The sequence below is a fragment of the Lynx rufus genome, unplaced genomic scaffold (genome assembly GCF_022079265.1).
Source record: "Lynx rufus isolate CCGP_SWC_20201006 ecotype Redwood Valley unplaced genomic scaffold, mLynRuf1.p SCAF_12, whole genome shotgun sequence".
NCBI lineage: Eukaryota > Metazoa > Chordata > Mammalia > Carnivora > Felidae > Lynx > Lynx rufus.
In genome coordinates, this window is record NW_025814826.1 from 127,243 (window position 1) to 147,267 (window position 20,025).

The 20,025-nt window shown below is 38.8% G+C and overlaps 1 protein-coding gene, 1 long non-coding RNA gene and 2 pseudogenes across 2 annotated transcripts in view; 3 read left to right on the forward strand and 1 right to left on the reverse strand.

Moving 5' to 3' along the window:
- The window catches only part of LOC124507616 (uncharacterized), a 156,930-nt gene that overhangs the window by 58,657 nt on the left and 78,248 nt on the right, over nt 1-20,025 (forward strand). The window lies entirely within an intron of this gene.
- Nucleotides 1-20,025, reverse strand: part of LOC124507605 (ankyrin repeat domain-containing protein 26-like) — a 705,441-nt gene that overhangs the window by 47,127 nt on the left and 638,289 nt on the right. The window contains 3 exon segments of the mRNA XM_047073901.1: nt 15,857-15,992; nt 16,572-16,605; nt 18,665-18,835. Coding sequence (XP_046929857.1) covers nt 15,857-15,992; nt 16,572-16,605; nt 18,665-18,835 — 341 coding nt within the window.
- On the forward strand, nt 1,058-3,836 carry LOC124507609 (dnaJ homolog subfamily C member 10-like; annotated as a pseudogene).
- LOC124507610 (40S ribosomal protein S15a-like) lies at nt 14,369-14,750 on the forward strand (annotated as a pseudogene).

Here is a 20,025-nt window from a genome sequence, read left to right on the forward strand (position 1 = left end):
CCCAAGGCACCCTGCCCTGCCCCGCCCCACCCTGGCAGTGGCTGGAGAGCAGGTGCTTTGTTCACAGCGCACAGCAGGCACTTGGGTGGGTGGGGGCGGGGTCCGCCAATGCCGGGAATTGAAGGTGGGGGAGTAGCTGTAGGAGGAGACCCCCCTAGACTGAGGTGGGCATGGGTCGGGCCCCGGGTTCTGCTGGAGCGGGAGGCGGCGGCGGTGGCAGAGGCATGGTCCTTCTGGAAGGGAGAGCCCAATGCCTCTGCACCTGTCTCCCCTCCCTTCCTCTCCGCCCCTGCCATGGGTTTTGTGTTCTAGCTCCCCATCTTTTTCTCACTACCTACATCATCACCCTTCTTCCGACTTCGCTTCCCAGCTTCTTGCGACCCTTTCTCTCACTTAAGCCTCAGTTACTCAGGCTCTTTTCACCCTAGTCTTGCCGGAGACTTCATATGCCAGCAGTCTCTTTCATGGGATGTCCCCATCCTTCCCCTCTTCCCACATCCTATTCTGGGCTGATGGCAGCCAGAAATCCTTCCTATTGCGTTTACCGGCGGTTTCCACCTGGCCCTGAAGCTTGGTGCAGATCAAGTCCACCACACCCACGCTGAGAAGGACCCCTAGGAGAACCACTTGTCCCATGGTGGTATTGGACAATGTGTTCTCGATTTTCCTCTGGTTGCTTATTTTAGTCTGAGTATTTGTTACTCTCCACCGCTATACTTTACAAACGTATGTTTTGGTTGCATGACAAGGAGTTGGAAATGAGCCAGAGACCATTCGCAGGTAAGGAGAAGATTTAGACATTGAGGATTCAAGGAAGAAAGGAGAAACAGAATGTTAAGAAGGTTAGATTCCTGAAAGTATTTCGATATCTTTTGTGATCTGAGGAAGTAGAGATTACTGAGCCTACACAGATTGACATTTTGGGAGAAAATTTCATGGTGCTTGATTCGCTCTTGGAGTAACGTGAACACAAGTTCTCAAACCTGCATATTCTCTCAGTTGGAACCAGCTGTATATCTGAATGTTCACTTTCATCAGAACTTGTATCAGAGAAAGAATGGGAGTCTGCTTCAATGAAAATGACTACCTCTGGGACCTGAAAAGGGTCATTCTGTTTCCTAATAGTGTATATGACCATTTTCGTGGGAACAGATCAGGATTTTTACAGTTTACTTGGCGTATCCAGGACTGCAAACAGTAGAGAGATAAGACAAGCTTTCACGAAGTTGGCATTGAAGCTACATCCTGAAAAAAAAAAAAAAAAAAAAAGACGAATAACCCAGGGCGCCTGGGTGGCTCAGTCAGTTGAGCGTCCAACTTCCGCTTGCCTGGGTCATGATCTCACAGGTCGTGGGTTAGAGCCCCGCGTTGGGCTCTGTGCTGATGGCTCGGAGCCAGGGGCCTTCTTTGGATTCTGTGTCTCCCACTCTCTCTGCCCCTAACCCACTTGCATTCCGTCTCTGTCTCTCTCAATAGTAAATAAACACTAAATAAATAAATAAATAAATAAATAAATAAATAAATAAATAACCAACCAACCAACCTACCAACCAAATGAATAATCCTAACGTACAGAGTGATTTTCAAAAATAAATAGAGCATATGAAGTACTCAAAGATGACGATCTGTGGGAAAAGTATGACAAATACGGAGAGAAGGAACTTGCAGATGATCCAGAAGGTGGCCCGTATGAAAGCTGGGATTATGATCGTTTTGATTTTGGTGTTTATGATGATGATCTTGAAAGCATGACATTGAATAGAAGAGAAGTGGATGCTGCTGTTCATTGTGGAGAACTGTGGTTTGTGAACTTTTACTCCCCAGGATGTTCACTCTGCCATGAATTAGCTCCCACATGGAGAGACTGTGCTAAAGAAGTAGATGGATTGCTTCAAATTGGTGCTGTTAACTGTGGTGTTGATAGAATGCTTTGCCGAATGAAAGGAGTCAACGGATCTCCCAGCCTCTTCCTTTTTAGGTCTGGAACGGCCACGGTGAAATATCACGGGGACAGATCAAAGGAAAGTTTGGTGAGTTTCGCCATGCAGCATGTTAGAAACCCAGTGATGGAATTATGGACAGGAAATTGTGTTCACTCCATAGAAACTGCTTTTGCTGCTGGTATTGGCCAGCTGATCACTTTTTGTTGCAAAGGAGGAGATTGTTTAACTTCATAGACACGACTCAGGCTCAGGGGCATGTTGGATGGTCTGGTTAATGTAGGATGGATGGACTGTGCCACCCAGGACAAACTTTGTAAAAGTCTGGATATTATCACAAGTACTACTGCCTATTTTCCTCTGGCGCCCCATTAAATAACAGAGAGAAAAGCAGCATTTTGTTCCTTAATTCATTGGATGCTCGAGAAATATATTTAGAAATCATGCAGAATTTCCAGATTTTGAGCTACTTTTGGCAAATACACTAACGGATCGATTGTCTCATCATCTATGGCCCTTATCATTTAGTTTCGGAAAATATGAAAATCCAAATGATCCTGAGTTGAGGGAACTAAAAACTCTACTCAAAAGTGAACATATTCAAGTTGGCAAGGCTGACTGTCCCTCTGCACCAGACATCTGTAGTAACCTCTCTTTATTTCAGCCATGTCTAACAGTATTTAAAGGACAAGGAACCAAAGAATATGAAATTCATCATGGAAAGAAGATTCTATATGATATACTAGCCTTTGCCAAAGAAAGTGGTAATTCTCATGTTGCCACACTTGGACCTCAAAATGTTCCCGCCGATGACAGGAACCGTGGCTTGTTGATTTGTTTGTGCCATGGTGTCCACCATGTCAAGCTTTATTGCCAGAGTTACAAAAAGCATCAAAGCATCTGCGTGGTCAGCTTTAGTTTGGTACACTAGATGGTACGGTTCACGAGAGACCCTGTAACACGTATAACATTCAGGCGGATCCAACAACAGTTGTATTCAACCAATCCGAGGTTCATGGATAAGGACATCACTCTGCTGAACAACAGATCTTGGAATTCATAGAGGATCTTAGGAACCTTCAGCGACCTCCCTGACACCCACCACTTTCAATGAACTAGCTAAACAAAGAAACCATGATGAAGTCTGGATGGTTGACTTCTACTCCCATGGTGTCATCCATGTCAAGTCCTAATGCCAGAATGGAAAAGAATGGCCCAGACACTAACTGAACAGTTACTGTGGGCAGTATAGAATGCCAACAGTATCATTCTTTTTGTGCCCAAGAAAATGTTCAGAGATACCCTGAGATAAGATTCCCCTCCCCCAAAAACCAAATAAAGCTTTTCAGTATCACAGTTACAATGGCTAGAAGAGAGATTTGGGGCACGGGATTTCGACCTCAAGCATCCACAAATCTAATGACTCAGACTTTCGATGAAAAAGTTATACAAGGGAAAAATCACCGGGTGATTGAATTCTATGCTCCTTGGTGTGGACCTTGCCAAAATTTTGCTCCAGAGTTTAAGCTCTTGGCTAAGACGATGAAAGGAAAAGTGAAAGCTGGAAAAATAGACTGTCAGGCTTAGGCTCAGACATGCCAGAAAGCTGGCATCAGAGCCTATCCGACTGTTAAATGTTATCCCTATGAAAAAGCAAAGAGAAACATTTGGGGAGAGCAAATAGATGCCAGAGATGCAAAAGCAATCGCTGTCTTACTAAATGAAAAATTGAAAAATCTCCACACTCATGGAGAGAGAGATGAGGATGAAGTTTAATGATATGAAGATGAAGAAAAAAGAGAAAAGGAATTCTAACCCATGACATCAGAGGAACATCTTTGTAGGATGTTGCTACATTCTGGGTCACACTAAAGGAACATTATCTCAGAATTGTAATTGCACTGTCTGAATTCTGTACAACATTGGTATAAATGAAGGGTTTGCAAGCTTTTTCTGTAAAAGGCCAAACTGTAAATATTTTAACCTTTGTAAACCATATACTTTTGTCCCTTAGTACTTTGTTTTTGCTTTGTTTACAACCCTTTACAAAATCTAAAACTTTTCTTACCTCAGGGCCATACACAAACAAGCCAAGCCACATTCAGTCCATGGGCCATAGATTGCTGACCCCTGGAAATGATACTAAAACTGCCTGGCTCAACCAGGAGCCTGCTCTGTCAAGTACATACATGTCTAGGGTCTATTCCTTAAAGTTTTGTGGCTGGCCCGAAAGGAAATAATTTGGTATTTATTTACCTGTCTGAAAAATTGTGTGAAATGGATTGTGGCCATAGTGTAATTAAAAAAAACCACACACACACACACACACACACACACACACACACACAATGTGGCAAGCAGATAGCCTATTTTCATGGTGTATTATAGTAAAGAGATTTTCTTCTTTTTTCTTTCTAAAGGTTGAAGAACTGATTTTAATTTTTCACAATTGAGAAAAATTTTGGTAAAATAATGTCAATAGATTTCTACAGTATCTAGAAGAAGAAGAAGAAGAAGAAGAAGAAGAAGAAGAAGAAGAGAAGGGGGAGGGGGAGGAGGAGGAGGGAGGAGAAGGTAGACGGAGAGGAGGAAGAAGGAGAGGAAAAAGAAGAAGAAGAGGATGAAGAGGATAAGGAAGAAGAAAGGTCTGAAATCTATGACATTGGGTTCCACCTTTTGAAACTAGAAAACTAAAACAAATTAAACACAAACCAAGCAGAAGAAAGGAACTAATAAAGACAAAAATCACATGAAAGAAAGCAGAAAAACGATAGAGAATAATCAATGAAACCAAATGCTTTCAGGAGGTGAAAAAAAGGATAAATTTCTACCAAGACTGATCCCAAAATGAAGAGAAACAAGGGAAGTATTAACAATATATCAGAAATTAGTAATGTAACTAACATTACTGGAAATTCACAGATACTAAAAAAATAACAGAGTAATACTATGAACTTTATATAATTAATTTGACAACTCAGATGCAGTGGGTAAATTCCGTGAAAGACAGAAATTATCAAAGCTCAATCAAGAGTGAAGGGTGCCTGGCTGGCTCAGTTGGTAGAACATGTGACTCTTTTTTTTTTTTTATATATATGAAATTTATTGACAAATTGGTTTCCATACAACACCCAGTGCTCATCCCAAAAGGTGCCCTCCTCAATACCCATCACCCACCCTCCCCTCCCTCCCACCCCCCATCAACCCTCAGTTTGTTCTCAGTTTTTAACAGTCTCTTATGCTTTGGCTCTCTCCCACTCTAACCTCTTTTTTTTTTCCTTCCCCTCCCCCATGGGTTCCTGTTAAGTTTCTCAGGATCCACATAAAAGTGAAACCATATGGTATCTGTCTTTCTCTGTATGGCTTATTTCACTTAGCATCACACTCTCCAGTTCCATCCACGTTGCTACAAAAGGCCATATTTCATTTTTTCTCATTGCCAGATAGTATTCCATTGTGTATATATACCACAATTTCTTTATCCATTCATCAGTTGATGGACATTTAGGCTCTTTCCATAATTTGGCTATTGTTGAGATGGCCAACTCATCTTTGACAAAGCAGGAAAGAATATCCAATGGAAAAAAGACAGCCTCTTTAACAAATGGTGCTGGGAGAACTGGACAGCAACATGCAGAATGTTGAAACTAGACCACTTTCTCACACCATTTACAAAAATAAACTCAAAATGGATAAAGGACCTAAATGTGAGACAGGAAACCATCAGAACATGTGACTTTTGATCTCTGGATGGTGAGTTCAAGCCTCATGTTCGGTGTAAAGATTACTGAAATGAAGTGAAATGAAATGAAATGAAGTAAAATGAAATGAAATGAAATGAAATGAAATAAAATAAATAAAATAAAATAAAGGAAAAAAGAACAGATAAACTAACTAACTCTATATGTATAAAAGAAACTAAAGTCTTAGATAAAGATCTTTCCACAGAAAACAATTCCAGGGCCAAGTAGCTACACTAGTAAATTCATCCAACATTTTAGGAAGAAATGTTATCTATTCTACACAAAGTCTCCCCCCCAAAATGGAGAGGAGAAATATTTCTCACCTCATTCTATAAGGCTAGCATTACCTGAAACCAAAACTAGACAAAGATACTATAAGAAATAAAATTCTGTCATAAGCATGGGAGCACAATTTCTGAAGAAACCATCCACAAATCAAGTCTAACACTACATTAAAGAGGGGGGGTGTGTCAACATGGCAGAGAAGTAGGGGTACCTGAAATGACCACATCCCTCAAACACAGCAGTGAGGCAAGAAGATGTGGAAATCTAGGAATCCGGGCTACAGTGTGACACAAACATCTCCAGGGGCCCATGGGGACAACTTGCCAGGTCATGGAGATTTCTAATCTATTCTTTCTGCACCTCTTCTGTATCTCCTTCTTATTTTCCTTTCTCTCTCTCTCTCTCTCTCTCTCTCTCTCTCTCTCTCTCTTTCTCTCCCTCTCTTCCCTGCCTGGATTAAGTTGTATAGTTTCTCTGATTCTCTGCCTGGTCAATTTTTTGTCTTCTTCTCTTTTCCTTTGCCCCTGTCATTTCTCCCTTTGTATGAGATAAGGCATCTTCCATCACCCCCCCCAGTGTTTAAATTCTTTTCCAAGTTTACATTATGAACAAATCTAAGCACACCTGCTGGAATGGCCAACCCACCAATATGAGTAGGGAAATAAAGCAACCAGAGTCACAACAACAGAGAGCATGAAACACACTCCAAAGATACCTGTTGAAGGGCCAGTCCTGGATAGTATACGACCCCTTTTTAAAATAGTAGTGCTCACAGGTGCAGGACACATGACAACTAGGAAAACACATAAAGTACCGAACACTGAGGAAATGGAAGAATTCTCCTCAAAAGAAACTCCAGGAAGAAATGAGAGCTAGAGAATTGCTCAAAACAGATATAAACAATATATCGGTTCAAGAATTTAGAATAATAGGTGTAAGATTAACAGCTGAGCTTACAAAAAAGCATAGAAGTCAGCAGAGAATCTATTGCTGCAGGGATCAAGGAACTAAGAAATAGTCACAGCAATTAAGAAATACTGTAAATAAGATGCAAAATAAACTAGATGCAGTAACAGCAAAGAAGGAGGAAACAGAGGGGAGAATAAGTGACATAGAAGATGAAAGTATGGAAAATGATGAAGCCAAGAAAAAGGGTGATAAGAAAATATTAGACCATGAGGGGAGTATTAGAAAACTAAGTGATTCAATGAAATGTAATAATATCCGGATCATAAGAGTTCCAGTGTAAGAGAGAGAGAGAGAGACAGAGAAAAGGGCAGATGGTTTACTTGAACAAATTATAGGTGAGAACTTCCCTAATCTGGAGAAAAGGAAGCAGACATCCACATCCAGAAGGCACAGACAACTCTCTTCAGATTCAACAAGAATAGGTCTTCTCCACAGCATATCATAGTGAAACTGGCAAGTTACAAAGAGAAAAGAGATTCTGAAAGCAGCAAGGGACAAACGGGCCTTAACCTACAAGGGTAGACACATATGGGTACTAGCAGACCTGCCCGCTGAAACTTGGCAGGCCAGGAGGCGATGGTAGGAAAAAGTCCATGTGCTGAATAGGAAAATATGCTGCTAAGAATCCTTTCTCCAGCAAGGATGTCATTCAGAATAGAAGGAGAGATAGGCTTTCCCAGAAAACCAAAAACTACAAGAGCTCATGACCACTAAACCAGCCCTGCAGGAGATCCTAAGGAGACTCTGTGAGTGGAATGTTGTCAAGGCTACAAAGGACCAGAAACATCACCACAAGCATGAAAGCTCCAGACAACACAATGACATGAAATCCATATCTTTAAATAATCACTCTGAATGTGAAGGGACTAAATGCCCTTATCAAAACACATAGCGTATCTGAATGGATTAAAAAACAAACAAAATCCATCTATATGCTGTCTACAAGAGACTTATCTGAGACAGGAGGACACCATTAGATTGAAGGTTAGGGGATAGAGTACCATGTATTATGCTACTGGAAGTCAAAAGAAAGCTGGGGTAGCCATACTTAGATCCGACAAATGAGATTTTAAACCAAGACTCTAACAAGAGATGGCGAAGGGCATTATATCATAATTAAGGGATCTATCCATCAAGAAGAGCTAACAATTGTAAATGTTGGTGCCCCCAACTTGAGAGCCCCCAAACATATACATAGATTAATCACAAACCGAAGCATTCTTATTGATAATCATATGGAGATTGTAGGTGACTTAAATACTCCCTAACAACAATGGACAGATCACCTAGGCACAAAATCGGTAAAGAAACCAAGGCCCTGAATGATACGCTGGACCAGATGGATTCGACAGATCTGTTCAGAACTTTTCATCCAACAGCAGCAGAATACACATTCTTCTCGAGTGCACGTGGAACATTCTCCAAAACAGATCACACAGTGGGTCACAAAACAGCCCTCCATAAATATAAAAGAACTGAGATCACACCATGCATATTTTCAGATCACAACACTATGAAACTTGAAATCAAACAAAAGAAAAAGTTTGGGAAGCCTCTAAATGCATGGAGGTTGAAGAACATCCTACTGGAGAAAGAATGGGTCAACCAGACGATGAAAGCAAAAATTAAAAAAATATATATACAGGCAAATGAAAATGAAAACATGACAGTCCAACCCCTTCGGGATGCAGCAAAGGCAGCCCTAAAAAGAAAACATATCGCCATCCAGGCCTTTCTCAAGAAATAAGAACAATCCGAAATACAAAATCGAACCTCACACCTAAAGAAACTAGAAGAAGAACAGCAAAGAAACCCTACAACCATTAGAAGAAATAATAAAGATTAGAGCAGAAATAAACACTATAGAATCCAAAAGAAAACCCCGTAAAAACAAACAAACAAACAAAATAGTAGAACAGCTCAATGAATCTAAGAGCTGTTTTTGTTTAAAGAATAAATAAACTTGATAACCCCCTAGCCAGCTTTCTCAAAAAGAAAAGAGAATCCAAATAGATAAAATCACGAATGAAAAAGGAGAGGTCACAATCAACACCGCAGAAATACAACTATTAGAGAATACTATAAAAATGTATATGCCAACAAACTGGACAACCTGGAAGAAATGGACACATACCTAGACAACCACACATTACCCAAACTCAAATGGGAAGAAATAGAAAATATGAACAGACCCATAACCAGCGAAGAAATTCAATCAGTTATCAAAAATCTCCCAACAAATATGAGTCCTGGGCAAGAAGTCTTCCCACGGGAATTCTACAAGACATTTATTTATTTTTTTTATTTTTTTTAAATTTTTTTTTTCAACGTTTTTATTTTTAATTTTGGGACAGAGAGAGACAGAGCATGAACGGGCGAAGGGCAGAGAGAGAGGGAGACACAGAATCGGAAACAGGCTCCAGGCTCTGAGCTATCAGCCCAGAGCCCGACGCGGGGCTCGAAATCACAGACCGCGAGATCGTGACCTGGCTGAAGTAGGACGCTTAACCGACTGCGCCACCCAGGCGCCCCTCTACAAGACATTTAAAGCAGAGTTAATACCGATTCTTTTCCAGCTGTTGAACAAAGAAATGGAAGAAAAGCTTCCGGACTCTTTCTATGAAGCTAGCATTACCTTGAGACCCCACTAAAAAGGAGAATGACAGGCCAATATTCCTGACAAGCATGGATGTCAAAATTCTTAACAAGATACTGGCAAATCCAATTCGGCAGTATATGAAAGAATTCTTCACCATGATCAAGTGGGATTCATCCCTGGGCTACAGGGCTGGTTCAATATTCGCAAATCAATCAAAATGATACATCACCTTAATAGAAGAAAGGATACGGTCATTCATATGATCCTGTCAATAAATACAGAAATACATTTGACAAAATACAGCATCCTTTGTTAATAAGAAACCCTCAAGAAAGTTGGGATACAAGGAACATACCTTAACATCATAAAAGCCATATATGAGAAGCCTGCTGCGAATATCCTCAATGGGGAGAAACAGAGAACTTCCCCCCTACCCTGCCCGCCGAAGATAAGGAACACAAAAGGGCCGTCCACTCTCACCAGTGTTGTTGAACATAGTGTTGGAAGGCCTAGCCTCAGCAATCATACAACAAAATGAAATAAAACACATCTAAATTGGCAAAGAAGTTAAACTTTCACTTTTCGCAGATGGCATGATACTCTACATGGAAAACCTGAAAGACTCCACCAAAAAGCTGCTCCAACTGATACATGAATTCAGCAAAGTCACAGGATACAAAATCAACACACAGAAATTGATTGCACTTCTATATACCAATAATGAAGCCACAGAAAGAGAAATCAAGAAACTGAGCTCATTTACAATTACACCAAGAACCATAAGATACCTAGGAATCAACCTAACCAAAGCTATAAGAGATTTTTATCCTGAAAACTATAGAAAACATATCAAAGAAATTAAAGAAGACACAAAGAAATGGAAAAACCTTCTATGCTCATGGACTGGAAGAAGAAATATTGCAAATATGTCGATAACGACCCAAAGCAATGTACACATTCAGTGCAATCCCAATCAACGTTGCACCGGCATTCTTCTCAGAGCTAGAACAAACAATCCTACAATTTGTATGGAACCACAAAAGATCCCAGATAGCCAAAGTAATGTTGAAAAAGAAAACCAAAGCTGGAGGCATCACAATCCCAGACGTTAGCCTCTACTACAAAGCTGCGATCATCAAGGGAGTATACTATCGGCACAAAAAGAGACACAAAGGCGAATGGCATAGAATAGAGAATCCAGAAATGGACCCACAAATGTATGGCCAACTAAACCTTGGCAAAGCAGGAAAGAGTATCCAATGGAAAAAAGATAGGCTCTTTCGCAAACGGTGCTGGGAGGGCTGGGTAGCAACATGCGGAAGAATGAAACAGGACCAGTTTCTTACACCGTGCATAAACTCAAAATGGATGAAAGACCTCAATGTGAGAGAGGAAACCATCAACACCCTAGAGGAGAACACAGGCCACAACCTCTTTGACCTTGGCTACAGCAACTTCTACTCAACACATGTCCGAAGGCAAGGGACATAAAAGCAAAATTGGGCTCTTGGGACCTCATCAAGGTAGAAAGCTTCTGCACTTCAAAGGAAACAATCCACAAAATTAAAAGGCACCAACGGAATGGGAGAAGATATCTGCACATGACATATCAGATAAAGGATTAGTACCCATACTCTAGAAAGAATTGGCCGAACTCAACACCTGAAAAACAAATAATCCAGGGAAGAAATGGGCAGAAGACATGAATAGACACTTTTCCAAAGAAGACATCCAGACGGCCAACAGGCACATGAAAGGATGTTCAACGTCGTTCATCATCAGGGAAATACAAATCAAAACCACATTGAGATACCACCTCACACCGGTCAGGGTAGATAAAATTAACAACTCAGGAAACAACAGACATTGGTGAGGATGTGCAGAAATGGGAATTCTCTTGCACTGTCGGTGGGAATGCATGGTTGTTGCCGCTGCTCCGGAAAACAGTGTGGAGGTTTCTCAAAAAATTAAAAATAGAATTACCCTACAACCCAGCAATTGCACTACTAGGCATATATCCGAGGGATACAGGAGTGCTGATTCATAGGGGCACATGTGCCCCAACGTTTATACTATCAACAATCACCAAATTATGGAAAGAACCCAAATGTCCATCAACTGATGAATGGGTAAAGAAGATGTGGTTTATATATACAATGGATATTACTTGGCAATGAGAAAGAATGAAATCGTGCCACATGCAACAACATGGATGGAACTGGAGGGTACTATGTGAAGTGAAATAAGTCAGTCAGAGAAAAACAGATATCATATGTTTTCACTCATATGTGGATTTTGAGAAACTTAACAGAAGAACATGCGGGAATACAAGGGGGAAAATAGTTTCAAGCAGAGAGGGAGGCAAACCATAAGAAACTCTTAAATACAGAGAACAGACTGAAGGTTCATGGAGGGGTGGGGGAAAGGGAGAGTAGGTGATGGGCATTGAGGAGGGCACTTGTTGGGATGAGCACTGGGTGTGGTATGTAAGTAATGAATCATGGGAATATACTCCCAAAGCCAAGAGCACGATGTATACACTGTACGTTAGCTAACTTGACAATAAATTATATTTCATTAATTAATTAATTAATTAATTAATTAAACTACAGCCGTGTGTGTGTGTGGGGGGGGGGGGGAATCTCACAATACACTAAGGGATAACTTGTTGTTACCAAATGGGGTTTATCCCAGAAATGCAGAGTTGGTTTAAGATTCAAAAACCGTATCTATCTCCGTAGATAAAATATGTTCCTTGTCAAAATTCAACATCCATTCCTGATAAAAACTTTCGGCAATCCTGGAATACAAGGGAACTTCAATATGATGTAAAACAAAACAAGTCATGATAACTCTACAGCTAACGTTATATATAATGGTGAAAAACTGAATGCATTTCCTATAAGATCAGGAAGAAGACAGGAATGACATTCACTGAATGACTTCTTTTGTTCAGCACTGTACTAGCAGTTCTAGCCAATGGAATCAAACAAGATAAAGCAACAAAGGACATCCAGATAGAAAATGAAGTGAAACTGTCTCTATTAGGAATCACATGGTCACAAAATAGAAGTTGGCAAACTCCAGCCTATGGGCCACGTTACTTGTTTTGGTAAATTACATTTTATCAAAATACAGCCATGTCCATTAATTTATGCAGTATCTATTAGCTGCTCTTATAGTACAATGGAAAAGCTGATTAGTTGTGACGGAGAATGTATTGGCTACAAGTCTACAGTATTTACCATTGCTAGTAAAATAGTAGTTAAAAATGAATTTTTATGACCTTTGCTTATGTAGAAAATCTGACAGCATTAAGAAAAATGCTACTAGAATTAACAAATGAATTAATCATGGCACATGCATGACTCAGTCGGTTGAGTGTCTGTCTCTTGATTTCAGCTCAGGCTATGATCCCAGAGTCATGGGATGGAGCCCGATGTCAGGCTCGCACTGAACATGGAGACTACTTAAGATTCTCTCTCTCTCTCTCTCTCTCTCTCTCTTTCTCTCTCTCGATCTCTCTCTCTCTCTCTGCCCCTCTCCCCTGCTCATGTACTCACTCTAATATTAAATATATCTATACATATAAATTTATCAAGGTTGGAGGATACACAATCATTACACAAAAATCAACTGAATTTCTATATATTAGCTATAAAGAATCAAAAATTAAAATGTCGGGGTATCTGGGTGGCTCAGTTGGTTAAGCACTGGGCTCAGGCTCAGGTCATGATCTCACAGTTGGTGAGTTCAAGCCCCACGTCGGGCTCTGTACTGATAGCTTGGAGCCTGGAGCCAACTTCAGATTCTGTCTACCTCTCTCTCCGCCCCTCCCCAACTCATGCTCTGTCTCTCTCTCAAGAGTAAACATTAAAAAAAAATTAAATTTAAGATATATTATTTACAACTGCACTGAAAATAAAAAACAATCACAGTTAATATCAGAAAAGACAGAAAGACCTATACATTAAACACTACAAAATATTACTGAGAAAATTTTAAAAGGCCTATATCAAGGGAGAGATATATACTCTGTTCAGGGGTTAAAAGATTCAATATTGTCAAGAAGTCAATTCTCCCCAAATAAATCTGTAGATTCAACATAATCTAAACTTAAATTCCAGAAGACCACCAGAGTTGGTTTTTGTTTGTTTGTTTGTTTAAGAAACAGACAAACTGATTCTAAAATTCACGTGGAAATGCAAAGGATCCAGAGTAGCGGAAGAACACTGAAAAGAACACAGCAAGATGACAAACACTACCTGATTTCAAAAATCCTTATAAACTGGCAGTGATTAAAACAGCATAATATTGGTACAAAGATGGACAAAGAGATCAATGAGACAGAATAGAGCCCATACTTAAACCCACACATATGTGGCCAACTGATTATGACAAAGGAACAATGGCATAAAGTGGAGAAAACACAGCCTTTTCAATAAATGGTGCTGGAACAACTAGATATCCATATGCAAAAGAATGAACTTGTATCCATACTCTGTATCACAAATAAAAAAGAATATAAAATGGGTCATAGATCTAAATGCAAGACCTAAAACTATAAAACTTCTAAAAGAAAGCATGAGATAAAAGCTTTGTGACCTTGTGCTATGCAAATATTTCTTAGATATGAAAACCAAAAGCAACAATCATACAAGAACAAACGAATGTGTAAACCGGACTTCACCAAAAAGAAAAACTGCTCTTCAAAAACACTGTTGAGAGAAGGAAAAGTCACAGAGTGGGAGAAGAAAAACCTTGCAAAAAAAAAAGAGAAGTGAGAAAGGAACTGTATCTAGCTCTTTCCACCATCTTTCTGTGCCACCATCATGATGCATGTGAATGTCATGGCAGATGCTCCCCAAAGCATAACAATACTGAAGAGAGAAGCACACTCCAGGTTCTTACTAGGCCATGCTCCAAAGACATTGTCCACTTTCTAACTGTGATGATGAAGCATGGTTACACTGGTGAATTTAAAATCATTGATGATCACAGAGTTGGGAAAATTGTTGTGAAACTCACAGGCAGGTTAAGCAAGCATGGAGTGACTGGCCCCAGAATTGATGGACAATGCAAAGATCTAGAAAAATGGCAGAATAATCTGCTCAGTTTGGTTTCATTCTACTGACCACCTCAGCTACAGTCATGGACCATGAAGAAGGAAGATGAAAACACACAGAAGGAGAAATCCTGGGATTCTTTTTCTAGGGATGTAATACATATGTGCAAATAAAATGCCTCAGTGGAAACAACAACAACAACAACAAAAACCACAAAAAAAAGAAAACAAAGAAGGAACTGTGTCTAGGATATACAAAGAATTCTGAAAACTCAACAACTAGGAAAACAAACAAATTTTTAAAACAACCAAAGACTTGGACAATTCAAAGAAGATACACAGATGGCAAACAAGCACATGAAAATATGCTCACCATCATCCATTATTAGGGAAATGTATATTGAAACCATAATGAGGTACATACTAAATATCCATCCGAATGGCTAGGATTTAAAAAGCTGACAATACTAAGTGTTCATGAATATGTATGTAGGAATTGGTGCTCTCACAGACTGCTGGTGGGAATGGAAAACCGTACAACTCCTTTAGAAAACAATTTGGCAGCTTCATAATAAGGGAATATGAAGGGACATGAGATTTTTAAGGGTGATGAATATGTTAATTGTCTGGATTATGGTTATCGTTTCATACGTGTAAACATATGTCAAAACTATCAAATGACACACTTCATATATGTGCAGTTTACCTAACTAAAGCTGTTGGAAACAAAAAGCTCTTTCACAGGAAGAACGTCTAAAACACTGGATAAGACACAGACGGAAAGAAGGATGTAAAACCATACAAGATGAAGCCAGAGGACTGTGGCCTTCAACCTAATAGCAATGAGAAGTAATAGCTACGTTTTAAGCAAGGGGTACCATGATGAAAGACACATTTCTTAAAACATATACTAATTATGGTTGCAGTGTAGACCAAGGTCCTGGGAGGTAGAATGGCAGGGAAAACAGTCCTGAGGTTATTTCAGTCATCTAGGAGAAAAATAATGACCTGACCTGGGTGAAGGCACAGAAGAGAAGCAGAGTTAACAAACACATTAGATGTGCCATTCCCACTAAGAAAGGTACAGTAGAAATGATGACTCTTTGGCTGAGAGGATACAATAGTGCTCCTTTTATTTTAATATAAACCATATTTCTGAGATGAGCAGCTCTATAATACAGCAGTGCTCTATGGTGCAGTAGTAGGCAAGGTGTGCACATATTACTACAGCAATATACGTAAAAAGACTTCCTACCTTTACAATCCATGCCAAGTTGTTCAATCAGCAACATGAAATTCTTAGAGTAAGGCAACTCACAATGCTCTGAAGCTGTTTCAGATGACTGAATGAAGTCGACAAGGTCATCCATAGAGGTAATTTGCTTTTTGACCTACCAATGAATAATACCATTTCAAAATGTCCCCCAAATATTTATAAACTATACTAGGTGTAGAGAAGTGATAAATAACCATCTTTTTGTAAAAGCAAAAACAGGGGCACCTCACTGGCTCAGTCGGTTGAGCATCCGACTCCATTTTGGCTCAGGTCATGACCTCAGGGTTCCTGAGTTTGAGTCCCACGTTGACCTCCACAATGACAGCATGGAGCTTGCTTGGGATTCTCTCTCCCCCTCTCCCTCGACCCCTCCCCCACTTGTGCGTGCTCTCTCACAAAATACATTTTAAAAATAAGTGAATGAACATTTAAAAGCGAAACCACAGAGACTTTTTAAAAGAACAGATTTTTATCAAAAAGACACTGTTATCCATAGCTAGTATTTCTAAGTAACTTTTTCACAGCAAATGACTCTACAACAAAGGAACATTTTCTATTTTTTCACTACATCTTCCATAAAGTAATTTTTTGCCACTGAACAATATTCCTAACAAATATGTATCAAAATGATATAATAAAATAAAAATAAAATAAATAATAAATAAAATAAAATTACATTGTCTCTTTTGCTTACCTTGTTCTTTTTCTTAGACATTTTCTTTGCAGGTCTGAAAAAAACCCAACAATTCTTTTCAGGCAAATATTAAATACTTAAAATACAAAGCATATCTAAACCTATTGTTTCTGATATAAAATCTCTGCATTTGAAACTAATTTTCCACAAAGGGGATTTAACAACAGAGTAACATTAAACAACATCGAAAACATACTACTGCTAATATTAACAAAAAGGATTAGGTGTATCCAGTTCTAGTATATGTGCTGCTGAAGCAAGCACAACAAAGTACTAACGTTAGGTAAAAACTAACAAAAGCAAAGGAAAATCCTAATGCTACTTGCATTATTTGATAGGAATGATACCATTGTTTGTGTTGTTGTCATTTTACTAAAAATAAGCTTTTACTGGCACTAAAACCTACTTGGAAGTGCAAGTTAACTCCCTATATGAAAGAACCCCTTTTTAACAATCATGATATTAACGTGTTGAAGACTCACTATGCAACTACTCTCTAGGCATTACTATGAGCACTTTACATGTCTTCAAGGTATTTGAAGCCCCACAACAATCCTATGAAGTAGGTTATTATATTAGGTATTTTACACAGGAAGAAAATGAGGCACAGAAAGTCGAAGTGACTTGCCCAAGAAGCCCTAATCGCTGGCCAAGAACAGACCCTGAATTCAAACCCAGGAATGTGCCTTCAAAGCATGTGTTTTATACTATGTGGTTAAAGTAATACTCCAGTGTTTCTAACTAATATGACAGCAAATGAATCTATACTATGATTCGATTTCTAGCTATAGTGATACATAACAATTTCTGAATCTTACACATTTTTTAAGAGACTTTATACTTGGCAAGATGGGAAATCTACTTTCAATAAACTAAAGATTTGCTTCTTCTAGAGAAGTTCCTTAACAGGCATTCATTCATTCATTCATTCATTCATTCATTCCACTGTTTATTCCCACATTCAACACATACTTATTGAGCATACAATCTGTGTCAATGGCACTGTTGGTACTGGAAGCATGCTTTTGGTAATTTAGAGCTCTCTAGTCCAAAAGGAATAATCTGTTATGGATTACTAGTTTCTTTTCCAATTGTAAATAAACAAAATCTTCCCCTTTCCCCAGAACCTAAATAATATTAACTTAACAGAACCAGAAACTTTAAAGTCCCTAACAAAATCATAGCTATTTGTGATATTATCAAAGGCACTGGATATCTAAAAGCATCAAGGAAGGATTAGTTTTATTCAGAATGGCCTCAGTGCTTGCATACATTTATGATAAGGGTGTGTGTGTGTGTGTGTGTGTGTGTGTGTGTATACAACTATATACATATAGAACTTATACACATATACTTATATATACATATATAAGAAATTATACATATAATTTGTATATTATGCATATACATATACATATAATATGTATACTATACATATAATATACATATAATAAATATACATATACATACATACAAGAAATTATATAGCCATATATATATACATACTTGCATACATACATATATATTTTTAAATCTGCACATTCAATTGTATGAGAATACCCCATTGTGGAACCAATTCAGAATAAACCAACTTCTTTCACAAAATCACATGAAAAAGGGTACTAAAAACAATTACTATAATCTTTAAAAGATAATGTAATACAATCAACAAACTACCTAATGTTTGGAAACGCAAACAAAATTAAATTAACTAACCATGTCTATCTCTATTGATCATTTCCAACAGAATACATACTCTAAAAGCTCCCATCTTAAAATAAAAAGAGAAAGAAAATGCCTTTGCAATTCACATTCTTTTTCAGTTATCATCCATTTCTCTACTACCTTTCCCAATTAAAATGCTCTAAGGAGTTGTTTACACTTACTCACCTTCCATGCTTCCATGGTGACTACTGAAACTGCTCCTTGACAAAGTCACTTACCCTCATCACAACTTTTCAAGCAGTGTGTTTGATATGTTGAGTATTTCTTGCCTTAGCTTGGACCTACCTACACTACAGCATTTTATTTCCACAAAAGGTAATCACTGCTAAAATTCCTTCACAGGCACATAAAGAATTTATAGATTTTACCTGCTTTCATGCTGATCCTTTTCACTGAAATGGCTGCCATCATTCTTTTGTAGTGGACCACCAGTTAGGGAATCTGCCTTCTGCAACACTGGTGTGATTACAGATCCTTTTGATGTCCCTTTTTCATTTTCACCTTTCTTTAACTTCTTCATCTGTAAACCAGGTTCCCTCCTTTAAAAAAAAGCCATTAAAAAGCCATAAAAAGCCAATGTTTTCTAATAATTTTACTGAAAAAGAATAAAAAGACAATTTTCATCAAGTTCTGAATTTTACCCATCTGACTTAATTTGATTAATTCAGAGAACAGTGCTGAAGTACCAACCATACAAAAGGAAATACTCATCTGTTGCTTCAAACACAGGTAAATATACAATTAGAATACAATGTGATTTGTAAGAACTGACATGTGAAAAGCTGTAAGTGAGGACGAGAAAGGCTTTACTGAAGAGGGAAAATAAACAGCAGAGGTCACCAGGGAAAGAAACGGGAGAAAACCATTTTCTTAGAGATTAGAATGTGAGCACAAAGATTACACAGATGGCATCTAGGTGCCTTGAAAGGAAAAACTATAAGCTTATAGGAACTTGGAAAAAAAACCATAAAATACATGGAAGCAAGTAGTAAGAGATCAGTCAGGAAAGAAATTCTGAAGAACCTTGAAGGTTACACTAAAAAGTTAGAGTTCATTGCCTAAAGGCAGTGACTCTTAGACATGGGAGTAATAACTAGATGTGTGCTCTATTTTTGGGTTTGCTTTGAAATATAAGAACTCTTAATTTCAACAAAGTTTTAAAGTAGCATGAGGTCCATATAACATGAAAGAAGAAATCAAGGACATATCTTAGGGGAAAAACTACTTTTAAAATACCCGTATGTCAGAGCGATATCAGTATCATAGCTGAACAAGATGTACGTTGTTGCGTCTCCCCACCTACAACAAACTGGCATCTTATCCACCCATGGGCAAAACTGCCTTTGCAGGAGCTGTGAGAATCTAGCACTATATTCCAAGGGACCGAGGAAAAGTCTTGCCTACCCATGCATCAGGGAACAGGCAGACATACTACAGTCTAATCTGTGGACCTAGCAATAGCCCATAAAGTGCCTCCAGCCCCTCCCTCTCAGCCACATCGGGGAGTCCCTCGCTAGAAAACACTCTCTAAGATAATCACCCGTGGATGAGAGAGCCTTTTTGGAAAACCAGGTGTCCTGCAGAGAATTTCCAGCATCCCACTGGAGCAAAAAAATCAGGTGTGGACACACTGAAGAGGTAGTCATTAAAGACTGGAGGAGGTGACTGCTACTTCAAATGCAAAGACAGTAATGCAAAACTGCAAAGAACATAAAATATCAAGGAAATA